At 30.8% G+C, this 17,266-nt stretch overlaps 1 protein-coding gene and 1 long non-coding RNA gene across 4 annotated transcripts; one reads left to right on the forward strand and one right to left on the reverse strand.

Annotated features, from left to right (window-relative positions):
• Positions 1-370: 370 nt before the first annotated feature.
• Positions 371-5,699, reverse strand: LOC129900932 (transcription factor RF2b-like). Its single transcript, XM_055976016.1, has 4 exons — positions 5,045-5,699; positions 2,119-2,251; positions 1,420-1,504; positions 371-1,151 (listed from the first exon to the last, which is right to left on the reverse strand). Exons 1-4 carry the CDS (start codon positions 5,485-5,487, stop codon positions 778-780), a joined length of 1,035 nt encoding a protein of 344 aa, XP_055831991.1. The 5' UTR covers positions 5,488-5,699; the 3' UTR covers positions 371-777.
• A 1,191-nt stretch (positions 5,700-6,890) lies between these two features.
• Positions 6,891-12,804, forward strand: LOC129901739 (uncharacterized). 3 transcript variants are annotated; one of them, XR_008769931.1, is made up of 3 exons: positions 6,891-7,078; positions 8,662-8,744; positions 9,252-9,270. It is a non-coding gene; the product is annotated as an uncharacterized LOC129901739 (long non-coding RNA). The 3 variants fall into 3 exon arrangements; XR_008769929.1 differs by lacking the exon at positions 9,252-9,270 and adding an exon at positions 12,587-12,804 and having other exon boundaries at positions 6,892-7,078; XR_008769930.1 differs by lacking the exon at positions 9,252-9,270 and adding an exon at positions 8,847-9,046 and having other exon boundaries at positions 6,892-7,078.
• The last annotated feature ends 4,462 nt before the right edge of the window (positions 12,805-17,266 follow it).

Raw genomic sequence — 17,266 nt, forward strand, 5'->3', positions numbered from 1 at the left:
CGTAACTAGTCTTTCATCTATTCCATTCCCTCTGGTGGAATCCGAAGCTAGCTCCCTTGATTTTTATCTATTACATACAAATGACACCCCAGTTACGACCAAACTCAACATTAAGCCACTCGAACAAAATACTTTACCTAGCTGATAAACAATGGACCCAAGGAGCCTGCATTTGTGCATATCAAGTCCAGCTGCTGAATCTTTCAGTAACAACCTGTCTACTTCCATGAGTAGGGGTAAGGTCTACGTTACACTCTACTCTTACCAGATCCCACTTATGAGATCACATTGAGTATGTTGTTGTAAGTCCTGCCAATGAAATGAAGTGAAAAACATGTTCTACTCCTCAGTGGCAAGAGAAACCGCGATAGGTAAGCAACAGGGGAAGTTTACAATGAATTATTAGTACTACTTATGGAGCCATACATTAGTTACTCAAAACTAGAGTGAAATAGTTCAGTTCACACACTAAAGAATGCAACAACACAAAGTCGATGACACTACAAGACCTCACACCAGACTCTATAGCCATCGAGTAGGGGTGACAGTGGACAACCTTCCTCTAAGCATTACAAGGTCTGGTTCAGATTACGAAAGGAAACAGAAACAGAAACAGAAATATCTCATGACCTGTTAAACCTAGACTCGAGTCTAATGGGACAAATAACTACTCAAAAAAATTTAAGAATAATGAGGTTCCTGATGTTAAATACATGTCAGTCTATGGACAGTTTAATAAATAGGGTTGGGAGGGCAATGCACAAATTGACAACTCAATTAGAATGTACTGCTGCTTTCACTGGCAGAAATGGAGGGGGCTTCACTCTTTACAAGATGAGAACCCCTGCTACTGATATCAAGACCCTGAAAGCGACCGAGGGGATCTTGTTGCATTGCGTCTGCCAGAGCCTGTGCATGGCCAGCAAGTAGAGGATGACGGGGATTAGACATGCTTCCCTGGAGGTGGTGAAACTGCGGCATCAGTATATTCTGTGATTCGCTTGGCCCTGACTGCGGTTGATGAGGAAAGAATGCTGGTCGGTTATGTTGAATTTGCTGCATTCCTGAATTGTATGCATCTGAGGAAGCTGATATCTGCCCTGTAGCTATTTTGAGTCTTTCAACTTCCTGTTTCAGTGCTTCGTTCAGAGCTGTAAATTTGGAACGGCATGAGAATGATTTGCACAGCATCAGTAGTTTCTCTATCACAGATGAAACTTTTATTGTTTCACTGTAGAGAGATAAGGTAAGTCGTTTTATTGATTAAAAAAGTAATATTAGATTTTGTTTATTCAGTCCATCCTCCAGGCCCGGAGTTTATAAGTAGCTGGCAATTTCGAGATGGGAGGGAAAAATGACTATTTAAATCAAAGACAATATTGCAACAGTGCAGCGGAAAGCAATAGATGGGGAGCATACCATCACGTAATTGAGCTTGTTGTTCCATAGCTTGCAACCGGAGCTTAAGCTCTGTATTCTCATTAGTAAGCCCAGTTGTATCCCTCTGCAGAAGGAAACAAAAATAGCCATGATATTAGATGATTGCAAGGAGAAATACATGAAATTATTTCAAAGGAAATTATTGCTGAGATATACAGGAAATTGACTTGATGAGCACATCAAAACTTCTTTGAAACTTCGACAACTGTATTTTTTGTTTTTTCCTTTGTATACCCTTCTGCACTTCCCTGTGAAGGAGGAATTCCTCAAGGGCACATTACTTGCAAAATTCATTGTAGGATTCTTTCCATACATGGAAGACTTATTTCAGAAGAAAACCTTAAAATTTTGGGAATATATCTAGGTGAAAAAAGATATTTTTTACCCAGATGATGGAAGTTATTTTAAATTTTCTCCGGACATGTTAGACTTTCAGAAAAAGGAATTAAGTTTTTGAATTCTGTCATCAAAGATTCTATTATTTAAACAGCTATGGTTTGAGCTCATTCAAAATATTGTTCTAGCCAATTACCTATTTCCTGAAAAAAAAAACAAATTATTACTCTTGTATAGTTTACAGACGAAAAATAACCAAAGTTGAAGGAGTAAGTTGTATGTTTCTGCAAGTATCTAGAGATTTTAGAACTTAGAACATAAGTTCTAAAAAGGAAGAAGTACCTGGAAAAGGGTCAACTGTGTAGAAAGAGTGGTCGCTTCTGCTTGAAGGGTCTGAACTTTTCTCTCAAGTTCAGATATATAACGGGCCTTTCTCTCTTTAGAACGAGCAGCAGACTGCCGATTCGCCAAAATCCTGTGCGAAATTCTCAAAAGTCAGAAATATAGCAGATCTGAAATTAAATTTTTTTTCTCTGTTTCTTCCCTTATCTATACGTATCAAAGTGATACTATGCATTTCATCTCAATAGAAAAAATTGTTCATGTAAGTTGATCATAAACTGATATGGTATATGTATCTATGTACCATTTTGACTTAAATTTTGTCATTCGACGCATTGAGACTCTTTTTGGCACATAGTCGTTGTGGAGCGCTGGAGACTCTTTTTGTGCTATAGGAGCATGAATACTCCTAGTCAAGATGCGGGTTAGTATGCATGAAAGTACTTGCAATAAGAACTCTGAATTCCATAGCTTTGTTTCGGGTAGTTTTCCCGCATATATTTCATCAGTAGACAGTATATACCAGTTCCACTATCCTAAACTATGTTAAGTAGAGATATCCTCTTTACACATATCTCTACTTAACATCTATCCACTTTTACTAGTGAAAACAATAAATTTATGATATCATGCAAGTCTTATGATTCTATACCTACATAATGGTAGTAAATCCAGACGAAATAAGGCTCTTGAGAAATCAGAATCTGGCAATCCACAAAGTAATTAAGTGAAGAGCAATTAATATTCATGTTCCATTAAAGGCATCGAGTGCCCTTATCAAGTGAAAGCTCATTCTAGGCAGCTACATCAAAATTATTAGATATCACAAAATCAAACTTTACAACAGACCAGAGATAGAGTCTTCTCAAAAAGAAAGGTAGTTTGATACTTCCCATCTCTATTTCTATCAGCTTCCTAAATCATAAAGCCAATATTTATTCTGAAACTGGACGTCATGGATTGTTAAGTATTACTAGAAACATAGTTTTGGCTCATATATACTTTACTTCAAGGCTCATGCATTAAGCTCTTTGATATAATTTCAGGACTTTAAATCATGTGAAACTAGAGGGACAAGCTAGCTTTTGGAGCAGAATGAAAAAGGTAGTGATTGCCGAATTTTTTGGACAAGCAATCAAAATATCATGGAAAAGCATCCCTGCTCATCAAGTGCTTAGCCTGATTTAAGCAAACAAAATCATCCGATTGGACTTCTTTGCTCAAGTTGGCCATCTTAGAAGAAAGAAGTGAATGTTACTGGATCATGACATTACTTCATTTAAACAAGTAGATTTTGCCTTATCATTCATACAGTAAACAGAAAAAGTTGAACTTTGACCAAAAGTTAATAGCGAAATATTAGGCTCTATCGAATTTTGGAACTACAAAAAAGAAGGTTCACCAAACTAGTCGCAAGACCTTTCTAAAACAATGTCGATTCTAAATGAATAATTATTAGGAAATGATGATCACGATTGAAAATTCAGGTTAGACTTTGGAGGTGTTTAGAAAACTCACTAATCAGGATTTAATGAGCAACTTGGGGCGTGCGTGTGTGTAATTATATAACTGGTATAATTTTGAAATGATAATAAGGTTTCTTACAGAGTTTATCTTAGAAGAGACATGGTTTAATATAAACTTATACAAAGTTGATTAAATGCAACAAAACAGATAAATTGAAATACAATTGGATGTACAACACATCTTCTTACAGCCAAGTTACAGTACGAAAGAAGAAACAAGAACTAAGCATCTCCAGGAATTTGCTTGATTAACCTTATCCAATCTGATTGTTAAAGCTCCGAAATGAAGCCTTGATAGAAAGATAAATCTAGGGCACACAATGGTTCATTGTGAGAAATGAAGAATTAGCTATTTCAGACTCCAAAATCTGGTATCCTAATGTTCTCCTTGCAACATACATATGCACTTTTCGTGGCTTGACTCATTGCAGAAAGGTTTGATCAATGTTCTAGTATAAGAACTTGTTCTAGCTTCAGATTAAAAGCTTTGATTTAACTCATCTAGGGGCTTTGCTGCCCTTCTTTGTATTGTTAGTGTGCTTTAGCATTTGTATTATACTTGCTTCAAAGAAATTTCTACCTACTCTGTGTGTGTGTGTTTAGTAGCTCTTCTATTGAGTTGAATGACATGGAGTGTTCAATAATATTCGATACCAAAAATGAGAAAAACAAAACATGACATTCCTAATTCATTTCGCTCTTCAGCAAAGCAGTGAAGAGCGCAAAACAACTTGATTAGCTTCATAATCGTTCTTCAATAGGAATTATTTCCTCTGCAAAGGACCTAAATAACAGGAAGGTGCCTCTACTGCATTAACATAGAAAATCCAGATCCACAAAAGGAAAGCAGGGGAGCATAAGTTAACCGAGAAGAACAGAATTGCGGCAAATTAAAGATGCATCATTTTGTAAATTGTAGGGAAACAATCTAGAGCCTTTTTTAGCTTTTGGACGTGTTTGCCTAATGGTAACTTTAAGCCATAAAGTTCTTAAATTCAGTAAAAAATGAAAAGTCAGGATTCCTAATATTTTTTCTAAGTGCTTAAAGTAATTTTCTTTGACCATAAAAATTACTTTTATATCCCTAATATTTTAACTAAATTCCCAAATTACACTTTTTATTCTTTTAACCCTTAAATTCACATTATTTTCATCATTTAAACTTTTATCCAAACCGTCAACTGCTTATTTATAAAAATAACTTTCAGCACTTCAAAGTTGTAAAAGCAAAGTGAAAGTTATTTTTTTTTTTTTAAGCTAATCCAAACGGGCTCCTAAAACAGACTTGATCAAGCTAAATATTTAAGAGAAATGGAGATCTTCTACTAAATTCTATATTTCCAAATCTTATCACTAATCCCTTTGCATTCAAACTGAAAATCATCACAATTAAAAGGTACCTTTTGGCACGTTTGGGATCAATGGTCCATAGCTCAGCCAACTTATCAGGAGCCATAGCTTTCTTAGCTTCAATGCTTTCAGTCATCAACAAGCTTGAGCTATCGACAGAATTACTATGCCTATGACGTGGCCTCATCATGCTCTTTTCTCCATCACTACTCTCAGCTCCCATTCGAACAGCAGCATCGATATCGGTTGGGTTAGATCCACCGCCAAGCTTCTCAATGTCCATGTAAGTAGAGAAGAAATCATCCTCTGACCCGATCTCCTCGAAACTTCCTGCCGGAGCATCGAATGGGTCGGACACCAGATCTAGATCCTCCGGCAACCGGAAGTTCACCTCCGAGTGAGCTCTTCGGTGGTGAGATGGACGGAATGCAGCTGTGAACGAGGTTAGTTGATTAGGCAACTTAACAGCATTTGGATATGATGGATCTTGCATTTTTGAGTTAAGGAAAAAAAAAAGAAGTTTACAGAATGAATCAATGAAGTTGAAGAAGAAAAAGAAGATTGCTAGAGTTAAGAGTAAACTGTTTGGAAGGGGTTTGTTTTGACTTTGTTAACTGTAAAAAGGTTTCACTTGATTTGCAAAAGAAAAGGGGATGGATGTCGTGGACTTTTGTGATTTCATCGGATTGGGTCTGCATGGGCTTGCTCCCATCTCGGTCCACCAAAAGGATAACAGAGCAGGATTAATTACCTTTTTGAGTGTCATTTATAAAATATTTATTGATTTTAAATATATTTTCTATTTATCATCTAGATATACTATATTATTTTGAAAATATTTATTATTTATAGTCACTTTACTATATATTAAAAAGTAAATTATATATATATATATATGTATTATATTTGGTCTGGTAAAAAAAAACTACATTATACATTAAAAAAGAATAATGCTTGTAATATAAATATATTATATTATGTATAAAAATAAATTTTGTATGTAATATATATATATATTATAATTATTTTAAAATGCATTAGACTTGTTTTGATAAGAAAATCTATATTATGTATTAAAAATAAATTATATATATAATATAAATATATTAAAATTATATAATTATAAATAATAAATATTTTCTAAATATAACGTATTTAAATAAATTTCTCAATAGAGTATTCACCATTGAGCTCCTGATCTACGTTCATTTGTTTTGGGCCCACTTGGAGTTGTGCTCATCTTTTCATCATTATTGATTGTCCATGTGAAAATTATCCATTTCTTTTAATCTAGAATAAGTGCATAAATGTTGTGAAATAATAAAAATCAAGAAATATAGAAAAAAAATTGGGGGTGAAAGGGGAAATAGAGATCTTATTTCTCTCTAAATTAATGTACAAATAAATTGAATTGACTTCATATTTGTTGAAGAATACAAGTTGTTGTGCAAGCTAGTTGTCTAATTGATTTTAAGTTTATGCAATTACAAGTTTATCCAAAAAATTGTGTATTAAATAGACATTTATAATATGGTGTATTTATAATACAATCCCTTAGATATTCATGATAGATAATGTGTTTTGTCAAAATTTTACTAAAAAAAAATTATGTGGAAAAAAATTCTAGTGAAGAAAAACAAGTACACGTATCTAATACTACACATGACTAGCTACCTTATTAAAATCTTACTAGAAAAACTTAATGGGATATAATTTTAATTAAGAAAAAAAAGTATACAACGCGTATTTCATTTTCCTTGATTTTTATTTTTTTAATTAAAGATGAATCATGCCACTTATTATAACAGCAATAATATGAAAAGCAAAAAACATTAGCAATTGGCATACCCAAAGCCATCATCGAAAAATCCAAAATAAAAAAAATTAAAAAGGCCCCAAATAAGCCCAACCCGAAAAAATCTTACCAAATATCACAATCCCAAATTAAAAAAAATCCGCTTCATCTTCCTCGCCTGAAGATGGAGTTGATGCAGCTGCGGAAACGATTCTCTCCTTTATTATTCATTGAAAATTCATTCAAGAAGAAGCTCGATTTCTTCTTCTTCTTCGCCGCTGCTACTCCGGTAAGGCCTCTTCTCTAATGTCACGACTTAACCACTTCTATGAACTTGAGTGAATTACATCTAGGCCTTTAAACTCTAATAAATGCCATGGAATTATCCTCCTAGAAAACTTCTTCAGCTCAAAACTGAATTTATTGATAATAGATCAAAAATTTGGCCCAACCCTAAAACCCAATCAAGAGAACACCTAACGCAAAAACAACCTCCGTAGATCTTTCACGCTGAACAGAATGAGTTTTAAGAACTAATATCACTATCTAGCGCTTTAGATCTAGTAGGTAAGAATCTTTATCAGTTATTTTATTTTGATGATAGAATTAGAACAAAGATATCTGATTATCCAGATCAAAATTTATAGTAGTGTGCCTTATTCATCATCTTTAGTTGTGTCTCCTAATCATGATCTTATAGACTTGTACATTATTCAGCTGCTTCCTGTTGCACTTAGGTTATATGTCGACTGTGATTGGCTGCTTCTGTGAATCCCTTAGTTTGCATTTTTTATCCTTAGATTGAAAATTTTCATCCTTTTCAGTTGTAGTATAGCTTGAGTTTATTGTGATAACTCCTGTATATTATGATATTACTTTAAAAAAAATTCTTCAATTTGTTTCCTTCTTTATATGATGAACTACTTGAATATTAGCACTCATCATCCACTTTTTTATACATCTCACATTCAAGAAATAAGCTAAAGAACCTCTTAGACTCCATCCAAAATTTTCTTGGTGATAAGTGAGTTTGTTTCAATATAAAGAGGTAACAATCATGTTGCAAACAATATTTTAGTCTAATCTTAAGAGCTTTGACTTCAGCTTCAATAGTTGAACATTGATCTAGGACTCTTGATTCTGCATAGATCAGATCATCATCACCATTCCTTATGCAAAAAACAATCGAGTCAGGCCCAAGATTATCTCTTCTAGAACCATCAGTATTACGCTTGAAACAAGCCAATGGAGGATGCTTCCAAATCACTATCTTACTACATATTAAAGAAGTGTAATCCTCTAATAATTTAACAATCATTGTCCAGAAATTAAGAAATTCAATCAATCATGAATATCTAATTTTTGTAAATAAATACAGATTCATGTTTATCTCCATTATCATGATATGATTAGACATAATGTCATCATGTCTAACCATATTTTTTCTTTCAAATTTGTCAGATTATATAACCAAGGACAATTGTAAATAAAGACTTAAGTTTAGAACAATAATCTGCCTCCCACCATATGTCAATGACTTGTTTCAGTTGAATCAAAGAATCTTGTAAACCTGCCTGCGAATAATTTTCTGAGACTATTAAAATATGGCAATGAATAAATTAAATCAATAATTTGAGTAGGTATATTCTCATATCTAACAACACAATCATTATGTTATGTCTAATATCAGGCATAATATTAACAATAGAGTAATTTTCTAGAGCAATCCAGCATTATAATAATATAATAACTTAACTTAAGTAAAAAGATGTGGGTCCAACACTCTTCCATACCTTATCCCGCTTTGATCAATATTATTCCGGGTATTCATCGAGACTTTTAACGAATATTTCAATCCCAACCTGTTTCCAGGTAACTTCTCTAACGCTCCTTCAGAATAACTCAGCACAACGTAGATTCGTTTTCTACTTTTAGGTGTAAGGATGATATGGAAGGTGAGACTGCTCTTTTTATAAAAGAAAAGAGATTATAACAAAAATAATAAAATTTTGCTCCAGAAAAATACTCACAAACTTTTTCTTTTAATCTTTTTGTAGTAATAAAGACTTTCACATCCAATCATTATCGGCATTTTTGGATTATCACAGCATAAGCTTATTTTCTTTCTTAATTCTTTAGTTGCTTTTGCTAGTATGACATCTGCATACCATGTACTAAGTTTATCTTTTAAATGGGTTATTCTTTTTCCTAAAGTATCTGCTGTTTCTGGACTGTATGTATCTATTAATTTTTTGCCCCAAGGGTCTGGAATCTTAGTAAAAACATCGGTAAATACATTTCTATATTTTTTACTCTATTATACACATAATAATAATAATCTTGGAAAACACATAAAGTTTATGCCTAAGCTAGCATAATCCTGTAAATATCGAGCAACTGTTGGTGGAGTATTCAGCGTCGGTGCTATCATAACTGAGGAGTGCATTTTCTCTCCTTCGTAGGTTCTGAATCCTTTTTTGGCACAACTATCGATCCCTTGTAATATTATCCGAAGCCCAATGACTCTTCGATAATGAATATCAGTTTCATTGAATCTATTAAATTCTTTTATAGTGTTATCATGTTGAGTAATATAAAAATCTGTATATTTTCCCAATTGTATCAAATGATAGACAGGGTATCGTTCTTTCTTGGAATAATCTGATCCTGTTGTTGACACCCAATCCATTTTTTGACATAACACTTGCTGAGAAGAATTTGAGAACCAAAGTATCTTTAGGGGTGATAGTAGGGTTGTTTAGGTAACAATCTCTAACACCATTTTTTATCCATCGAGGGAGTCTATCAATTTCTGTAAAATCGGGTGTAGTTAGGTCTATCGAGTCAATGGCTTCGAAACCATACCAATAACGAATCTCCTGTGGAGAGGAATCTTGCAAATAATTGATTCGGGGATAAATTCCTCCAAAATCGACATATCTGGTGGGAGTATTTTTGAGAGAAAATAAATCTCTCATTATCATTTCCTGACTTTCAGTCGTGGGCTGTAGAGCGCTTAATCTTTCTTCTATCGAAATTCCTTTTATAGGCCTTTGAGGCCTAAAGGACATTTGCTCATATTTATCAATTGTTGTGGTCGTAGTTGTAGATGTAGTATCAGATTTTTTGATTTTGATCAAACTGTTGATCATATTGTAGTTGTCACCGTATTGTCCAACTTTGGATGTTATCTTAGCACATATGCTGATTAGTTTGTCAGCAATTTTTGAGTTACAATCGAAATTAGCAATTTCGATAATATCGGAGATTGAAGTCTGAATATCATCAAAGCATTTATTAATATCTTCCAGATGTGTTTCAGCTGTTGCTTAATATCGTTGTTTATCTCTTGTGAGAAAATCTGCTGCAATACTTTTATCAGACCGAATAATTTCAATATGAAAAGAATATTCAGATAACAACATCTGCCATCTAATAAATCTTTTATATTCCGGTTTAGATATTTTCCGATTTAGAAAGAAGATTATTATGAATAAAGGCTTTTACCTGTGTATTATCAGTTCTAAGGGTAAATTGTTTAGGTAGTAGAAAATAATATAACTTTTGACAACTTTCTACTACTGTCAATAACTCTTTTTCATTGATGTGATATCGAGTCTGAGTGTCAGAAAAAGTTCCAGAGCAGTATCAGCATAAACTTTCTCCCGTCTTATTTTTATTGGAATCATAATCTATCCTTTTTAATACTCCACTTCAGCATTGTTCCGAAATATCTGTTTCTAAAATTAAATCATCACTATCTTTAGGTAATTGTAATTTAGGTAGAGTTTGGCAAATAGATTTGATATCTTTTACTTTTTTCATTAAAACTTAATTAAATTCAAAGCTTTTATCCCTTTTTAATAATTCTTGAAATGACTTTCTTAATTTTGCCAAGTTCTGAATATAATCTGAAGCATAGTTAAGTATTTCTAAAAAGCTTTGCACTTGCTTCTTATCGACTAATTTATCCAGGAAGATCGATATCTTTTCTACTATATGATTTTGTAGTTTTATGTCATTTCCATCAATTATCATTTCTAAAAATTCAATCTCATTTTTAATAAGCTTTCTTTCTTTTTGAAAAGAGCTAATCCATTTTCTAAGCATAAGTTGGTAAACTTATTTAAGTGTGTCAAGTGTTCTTCAAGACTATCAGATAGAACTAAAATATCATCGACATAGATAAATATATAATCATAATCTTTAAAGATATTATTCATCTTTCTTTGAAATATCCGTGGTGCGTTCTTTAATCCAAATGACATGACTAACCATTCATACTGTCCTTATGGGGTTGAGAAGACAATATATTGAATGCTATCTTTATTCATTTTTATCTGCTAAAATTCACTTTTACAATCAAACTTGGAAAATATATTTTTGTTGGCAGTTCTATTGATTAAATTTTCTTTATGAGGTAAAAAACATCTATCAAATATGATATTATCATTTAATTTTTTATAATTAATAATCATCCTTTGTTTATTTCGTACTATCTCTGCATGGTTTTTAACCATGAAGGCTGGTGAACTATGAGGAGAGTTACTAGGTCTTATTATTCTAAGACTTAATAATTCTTTAATCTTTTTTTGAAATTCTTCTTGGTCTTCAGGACTGTATCTCATTGGTTTTACTCTAATAACATTATTTTTATCTTTCATTTCTAGCTTGACTTTTATCCTATTTTTATCCCAAAATTCTACGGGATTTTCAGAGAAACATTGTTCTAATTTTTGTTTGATTATATCTATATTTTCTTCTAATTTATAGAAAGTTATCTGATATTTGAGCAAAGAATATTATTGATTTATTTCTCGAGGATTATCCCAATCAGTATCATATTGTAGCAAGGGAGTGCTTTTTTGAAAAATTGATTTGTTTTGATATCTTATACCATCACGCTGGGCTGTGTGGGGTTTAAATTGAATAGGTAATCTTTTTGAATAGGCAGTTTTAAAACGTTTTACTACAATCGTATGGGGACAGGGAGTCTTAAACTTTATTTGGAATATAACTCTATCGTATAGTACGCTATGAAACATTTTTAGAAAGTTATTTCCTAACAATATATCCTGTCCAGTGTTATAAAAATAGAATGAAGGACATTTTATTAAAAATTATCCTAATAATATAATCGGTTGAACAATGCCTCTAGACATTGTTATAATATTATTTGATATATCTCTTCCTTTAGTAATAGATAACTCTTGGTGATATTCTTTGGAAAATATTTCTGGTCTGCATCAACATTTTTTCGATCTGGTATCTATGTAAGCAGCAAAATATTCTGTTTTATAATCTTTGTAAGTTATTCCAATAGGTATATAGATACTATATGAACTTGTCATTTTGATATAAATATTATCTTATCATTATACATAATTTTGATACCTTGATCAAGTATATGATATGGCTTTACACTATTTAGGAAAGTAGTTCCTAATAGGATTTCTAAAGAATCGCTATTTTGTTCTGGTTCAACTAACAACCTTATTGGTATAGTTTCATCTTCGAATGTTAAAATGGTTTCTATCATATTTGTTATCTCATGTCTTTTTTTCGTTAAAATCATTATAAAAGTGTTTATCTTTTAATTTATATTGTTGGAGTTGATCACATAATTTGAGGCTAATGTAGTTTCTACTAGCTCCTGTATCTACTAAGATGTTAACGGGAATAAATCTTATTCCGTTAAAATATTCGCCTTTTATCTTATAATTTTTTATTTCATCATTTTTTGCTTCTAGAATAGGTCTTATATAAGTTTCTGACTGTGTTTTTCTTATTATCGCAGAAGGGTTTATGATTCGAGTTTCATCAAAGGATAATCGAGAGGTTGAATCTTGTTGGTTATATAAAGGTTTAAGTTGTAAATCTAAGTCTAATGGTGTATCTTCTATTTCTTGTATCTGGACTATACTAGGCATTTGCATCTGACTGACTTCGAATAGATGGGGATAATCTATTATATCTTTTATGGCAAAGCAATCTGAATGATGCGTATTTGAAATAGCATATGAGATTACATAAGTTATTGAATAGGGTCTATTGTATTTGTGGAAGAAATTTCTTCTTTTAAAATCTTGTATTAAGCTTAGTGTTTTATTAAAGTCTTTATCTAGGAGATGGTAAAAAATCCTAGGATAAATATTAAACTTAATCTTTTCGTATTGTAAATTTCCTCGTAATATTCCTAAGAAGGTTTTTTTCCTGTTTATTATCTTATTATCTATAATAGCTAAATCTATTGGGGTATCTAATCCTTCCCTAAAGGTGAATTTTATTATTATCTGGATTGCTCCTATATGTATCCATTCTAGAGTACTTATTTCAGTTTTTATTTTTCGCAATTTATCTTGAATATTTTTTTTGGATAATAAAGGTATCATTACTTTATTAGAAGTAACAGAAACTTCTAAAGCTCTTTCTTGGATATTTAATCCATAAAATAGATGATGCTGTCGTTTTCTTAATCTGAATCTTTCGAGTATAGTTACTTCAAATCCTGAGTAATTAGTTAAAGAAATTTTTTCTTTTTATATTTGTTTTAATTTTCTTTTATCTATTAGTATATTTTGTTTATATTCTCCATTTTGTTCTATCGTTTCTTCTATTATATCTTGAATAGTTTCTATTTCATTATTCATTTTGGTTGTCGTCTTCTGACGAAGAATAATAATTCGTATCAGTTAATATAAAAATTGTATCGTCTGATTCAACTTTTTCAAAATTATTTAGTTGTATAAATTCTAACTTCTGAATTTATCATTTATTCGATATCTTCATCGATTTCTATTTTCTTGTTATTATTAGCAAATTTCTTTGAGCATGTATTGGCATAGTGTTCTATCTCTTTACAATAGTAACATCTGCATTCTTTGATTTTTGATATTGTGTATATCCTTTCTTTTTGTAATATCTAGCTTTCTTTTTTAAAAAATATTTCTTTTTAAAGAGTTTCTTCTTTTTATATTTTCTTTTAATCGTTTTGTAGTAATAAAGACTTTCACATCCAATCATTATCGGCATTTTTGGATTATCACAGCGTAAGCTTATTTTCTTTCTTAATACTTTAGTTGTTTTTGCTAGTATGACATCTACACATCATGTACTAAGTTTATCTTTAAAATGAGTTATTCTTATTTCCTAAAGTATCTGCTGTTCTTGGACTATATGTATCTATTAATTTTTTGCCCCAAGGGTCTGGAATCTTAGTAAAAAACATCGATAAATACATTTATGTATTTTTTACTCTATTATACACATAATAGTAATAATCTTGAAAAACACACATATATTTATCTATTTCACACATGTCACGTAGTTGTAATCGTAACAAAGCAATCTCATATTTTTTATCATTGCAGGGTATTTTAAAAAAATACCTTCTCCAACAAATTCTAATCTTATAGCTTCTGTAGCTCTTGTAATTAGGTTAGCGATATTATCATTTGTTCCAAAAGTATCAATTTTAGTGGCTTCATTTAGGTTTTGGCAAAATCTTAATACACTGTTTAACAGACTTCTTTCTATAAAGTGTTTTGTCGTATCATAATCCATTTTATTTATTGTAACTGCTATCCTTAATGAGGTTTTCCATTTATCTATAGCTTCTTCAGTATTATTAATGCAATCTAAATCTAGGTATATTTCAAATGGATTAATTGCTTCTCTTTTCATTGATCCTATTGGTGTATGACTATCTTTTGCTCTTAGAGCAGCATTTATACTTGCATAAGCCCTAGAGGGTTTATTAAAACTTTGGCTAGTTTCGACCTTTGTGAAAGTTCGGTAATGTTAAGATTAAAATCTATGTCTTCTGGTTTGTTAACATCCATTTTTAGGTTTATCATGTCACCTTCATCTTTTAACTTGGTGCTTTTTATATTTATTATGAGATCTTCTATGTCAGAATTTTCTGATTCTGAGCTTACCATTTTAGATTATTTCCTCCATATCCTTCTGGTATTTTTATGTTGGCAATATGAGATCCTATAGTTACTATGGTTTTAACTACAGGTTCTTCATCAATCTTTATTTCTTTTTGTGTTAGCATATCTTTTAAATTTTAAATTTCTTTAATTATTGTTTCCAAAATAAATTATCGTTCTTTGTATTTCATACAGATCTTGTTCTATTTTTAAAGAACCTTCTTTATTTAATAATTTATAATGAAGTTTGTTGTCCAATTTATCTGAAACTGGCTGATTATTTTTTAAAGTAATAATTTTTTAATAATTTTAGATTATCTTTTTCTGCTATTATCTCATTATCATTAGCGATTAGTATTTTCTGTATTCTTCTTATTTGTTCAATATTAGTAAGGTCTATTTTCTGTAAATATCGTTTATATGATTGATCTTTCATTTTAATGAATTATAAATTTCTTCAAAAAGTCCAATATAATTGATAGTTTAATCTAATATCTGAAAAAGATGATGGTTTTTCATTATTCAAAACTAGAGGTGTGAGTATTGACTTCGTTTTTAATATGTTGTATATTATCTATAAGTCCATCTATAATTCTATCATAATCAAGTAGTATTTGTTTCGATCTAGCTATAACAGCTTTATATGTATTGTCTTGCTTAACTAAGTCTAACAATTTTTTGCATTTTTCTTTGCCGTCAATACTATCATGAAGATGCTTTTTGAATTTTCATAGAAATTTATTATCTATTTTTATTTTAGCAAAAGTCGGATGTCGTTTCATTCTATATCTATATCATTAAAATTTTTATTACATCTTAATTCTTCAGTTACTCTATCGAATTTAGATTCATTATTTTCTTGTCTAATCTTGATATCTAAAGTTGACATGTTTTGTATAATATCTACTTCTATGTCCTTAACATCTATAATGACTCTGATACCAACTGGGGAGGAAATCCATAAAATCGCTGGTTCGATAAATCAATAATCTGAGTAGGTATATTCTCATATCTAACAACACAATCATTTTGTTTAACAAGCAATATCAAACCTTCTGAAGGGGAATATGTTACGTCTAATATCAACATAATATTAACAATAGAGTAATTTTCTAGAGCAACCCAACATTATTACTATTACTATTACTATTATTATTATTATTATTATTATTATTATTATTATTATTATTATTATTATTATTATTGTTGTTGTTGTTGTTGTTAATATTATTATTATTATGATTATGATTATGATTATAGTTATGGTTATGATGATGTTGATGCTGATGCAGATTATTATTATTATTATAATAATTATTATTATGATTATTATCATGATCATGATTATTATTATTATTAAGCACAGACAAAGGCTAAATAATAATAATAATAATAATAAGATTTATTTCAGACTTTTGCATGAGATATATTTAAATGATTTTAAATATTTATTTTATAAAGCTTTTGCATGTATGTTTAGTCTTCCGCTCTATAGTTAGCCAGACCAAAAATTCACTTGGGATCAACAATGATTTTAGAGTGTCGGCCACATACAGAGTGTAGACTCGAAGCATGAAAAACTAAAACTTTGTATTAGTTAATGGTCAAACTTATGATTTTTTTCACTTTTCTAGAAGAGTAAATCAAGAAGATTCATTATTCCTGCTTTAGCAATTATGTTTGTTGAGGTGTTGTCTAAGCTTTAAATCATTTATTTACAGTTATGAATTTAAGAGTTTTGGACTGCCCAAATAGAGTAATTTGATTAACCATCTTGCATATACAGATGACACAATTATCTTTGTTTCTGCTGATAAAAGTTTATACACTTGGTAATAAAAATTATCAAACTTTATGAAGCTCAATCAGGACAACTAATCAATAAGTGAAAGAGTTTCTTTTATATGTTTAATAAGGCTGCTCATTTTATTATTCCGGAGAAGGAGAAAGGTGTTGATATTGTAAAAGGAAATTTTCCTGTCTAGGATGCCTTATTAGACATGCTAAGAAGAAGAAAGTTCACTGTGCTGAATTATCAAGAAAATTCAAAATAAGTTACAAGTGTGAAAAGGTATGTTGTTATCATCTGGAGGAAAGACTATTTTGATTAGTAATGTTTACAAAGTATTCCTATTTACTTGTTATCATCGATCAGTCCTCCTAAGTGTATAATTTATGATATTCATAGTATTTTTGCTAAGTGTTTATATAATTTTAAAGAAAAAGGTAGAGCTAACCACTGGATAACTTGGAGAAACTTATGTTTGCCAAAAGAAGAAGGATACCTTGATTTCAAATCTTTGTTTGATGTTTCAAAGTCTCTTCTTACAAAATTATGGTGAAATTTTATATCAAAAAATACATTATAATCCAATTTTATGTAAAAAAGTATTGTAAAAAGCATAGGCTACAAGTGGTTGAGTGGAGAGTGTGTGTCAAGTTTGGAAGTTGATGTTACAAGCTAGAGACTTCTTTAATCAAGAAATTTGATGGGAATTTAGAGAAGGGCATTCTAGCATTTGGTTTGATAACAGGACTCAATT

Source organism: Solanum dulcamara, chromosome 8 (genome assembly GCF_947179165.1).
Source record: "Solanum dulcamara chromosome 8, daSolDulc1.2, whole genome shotgun sequence".
Classification (NCBI taxonomy): domain Eukaryota; kingdom Viridiplantae; phylum Streptophyta; class Magnoliopsida; order Solanales; family Solanaceae; genus Solanum; species Solanum dulcamara.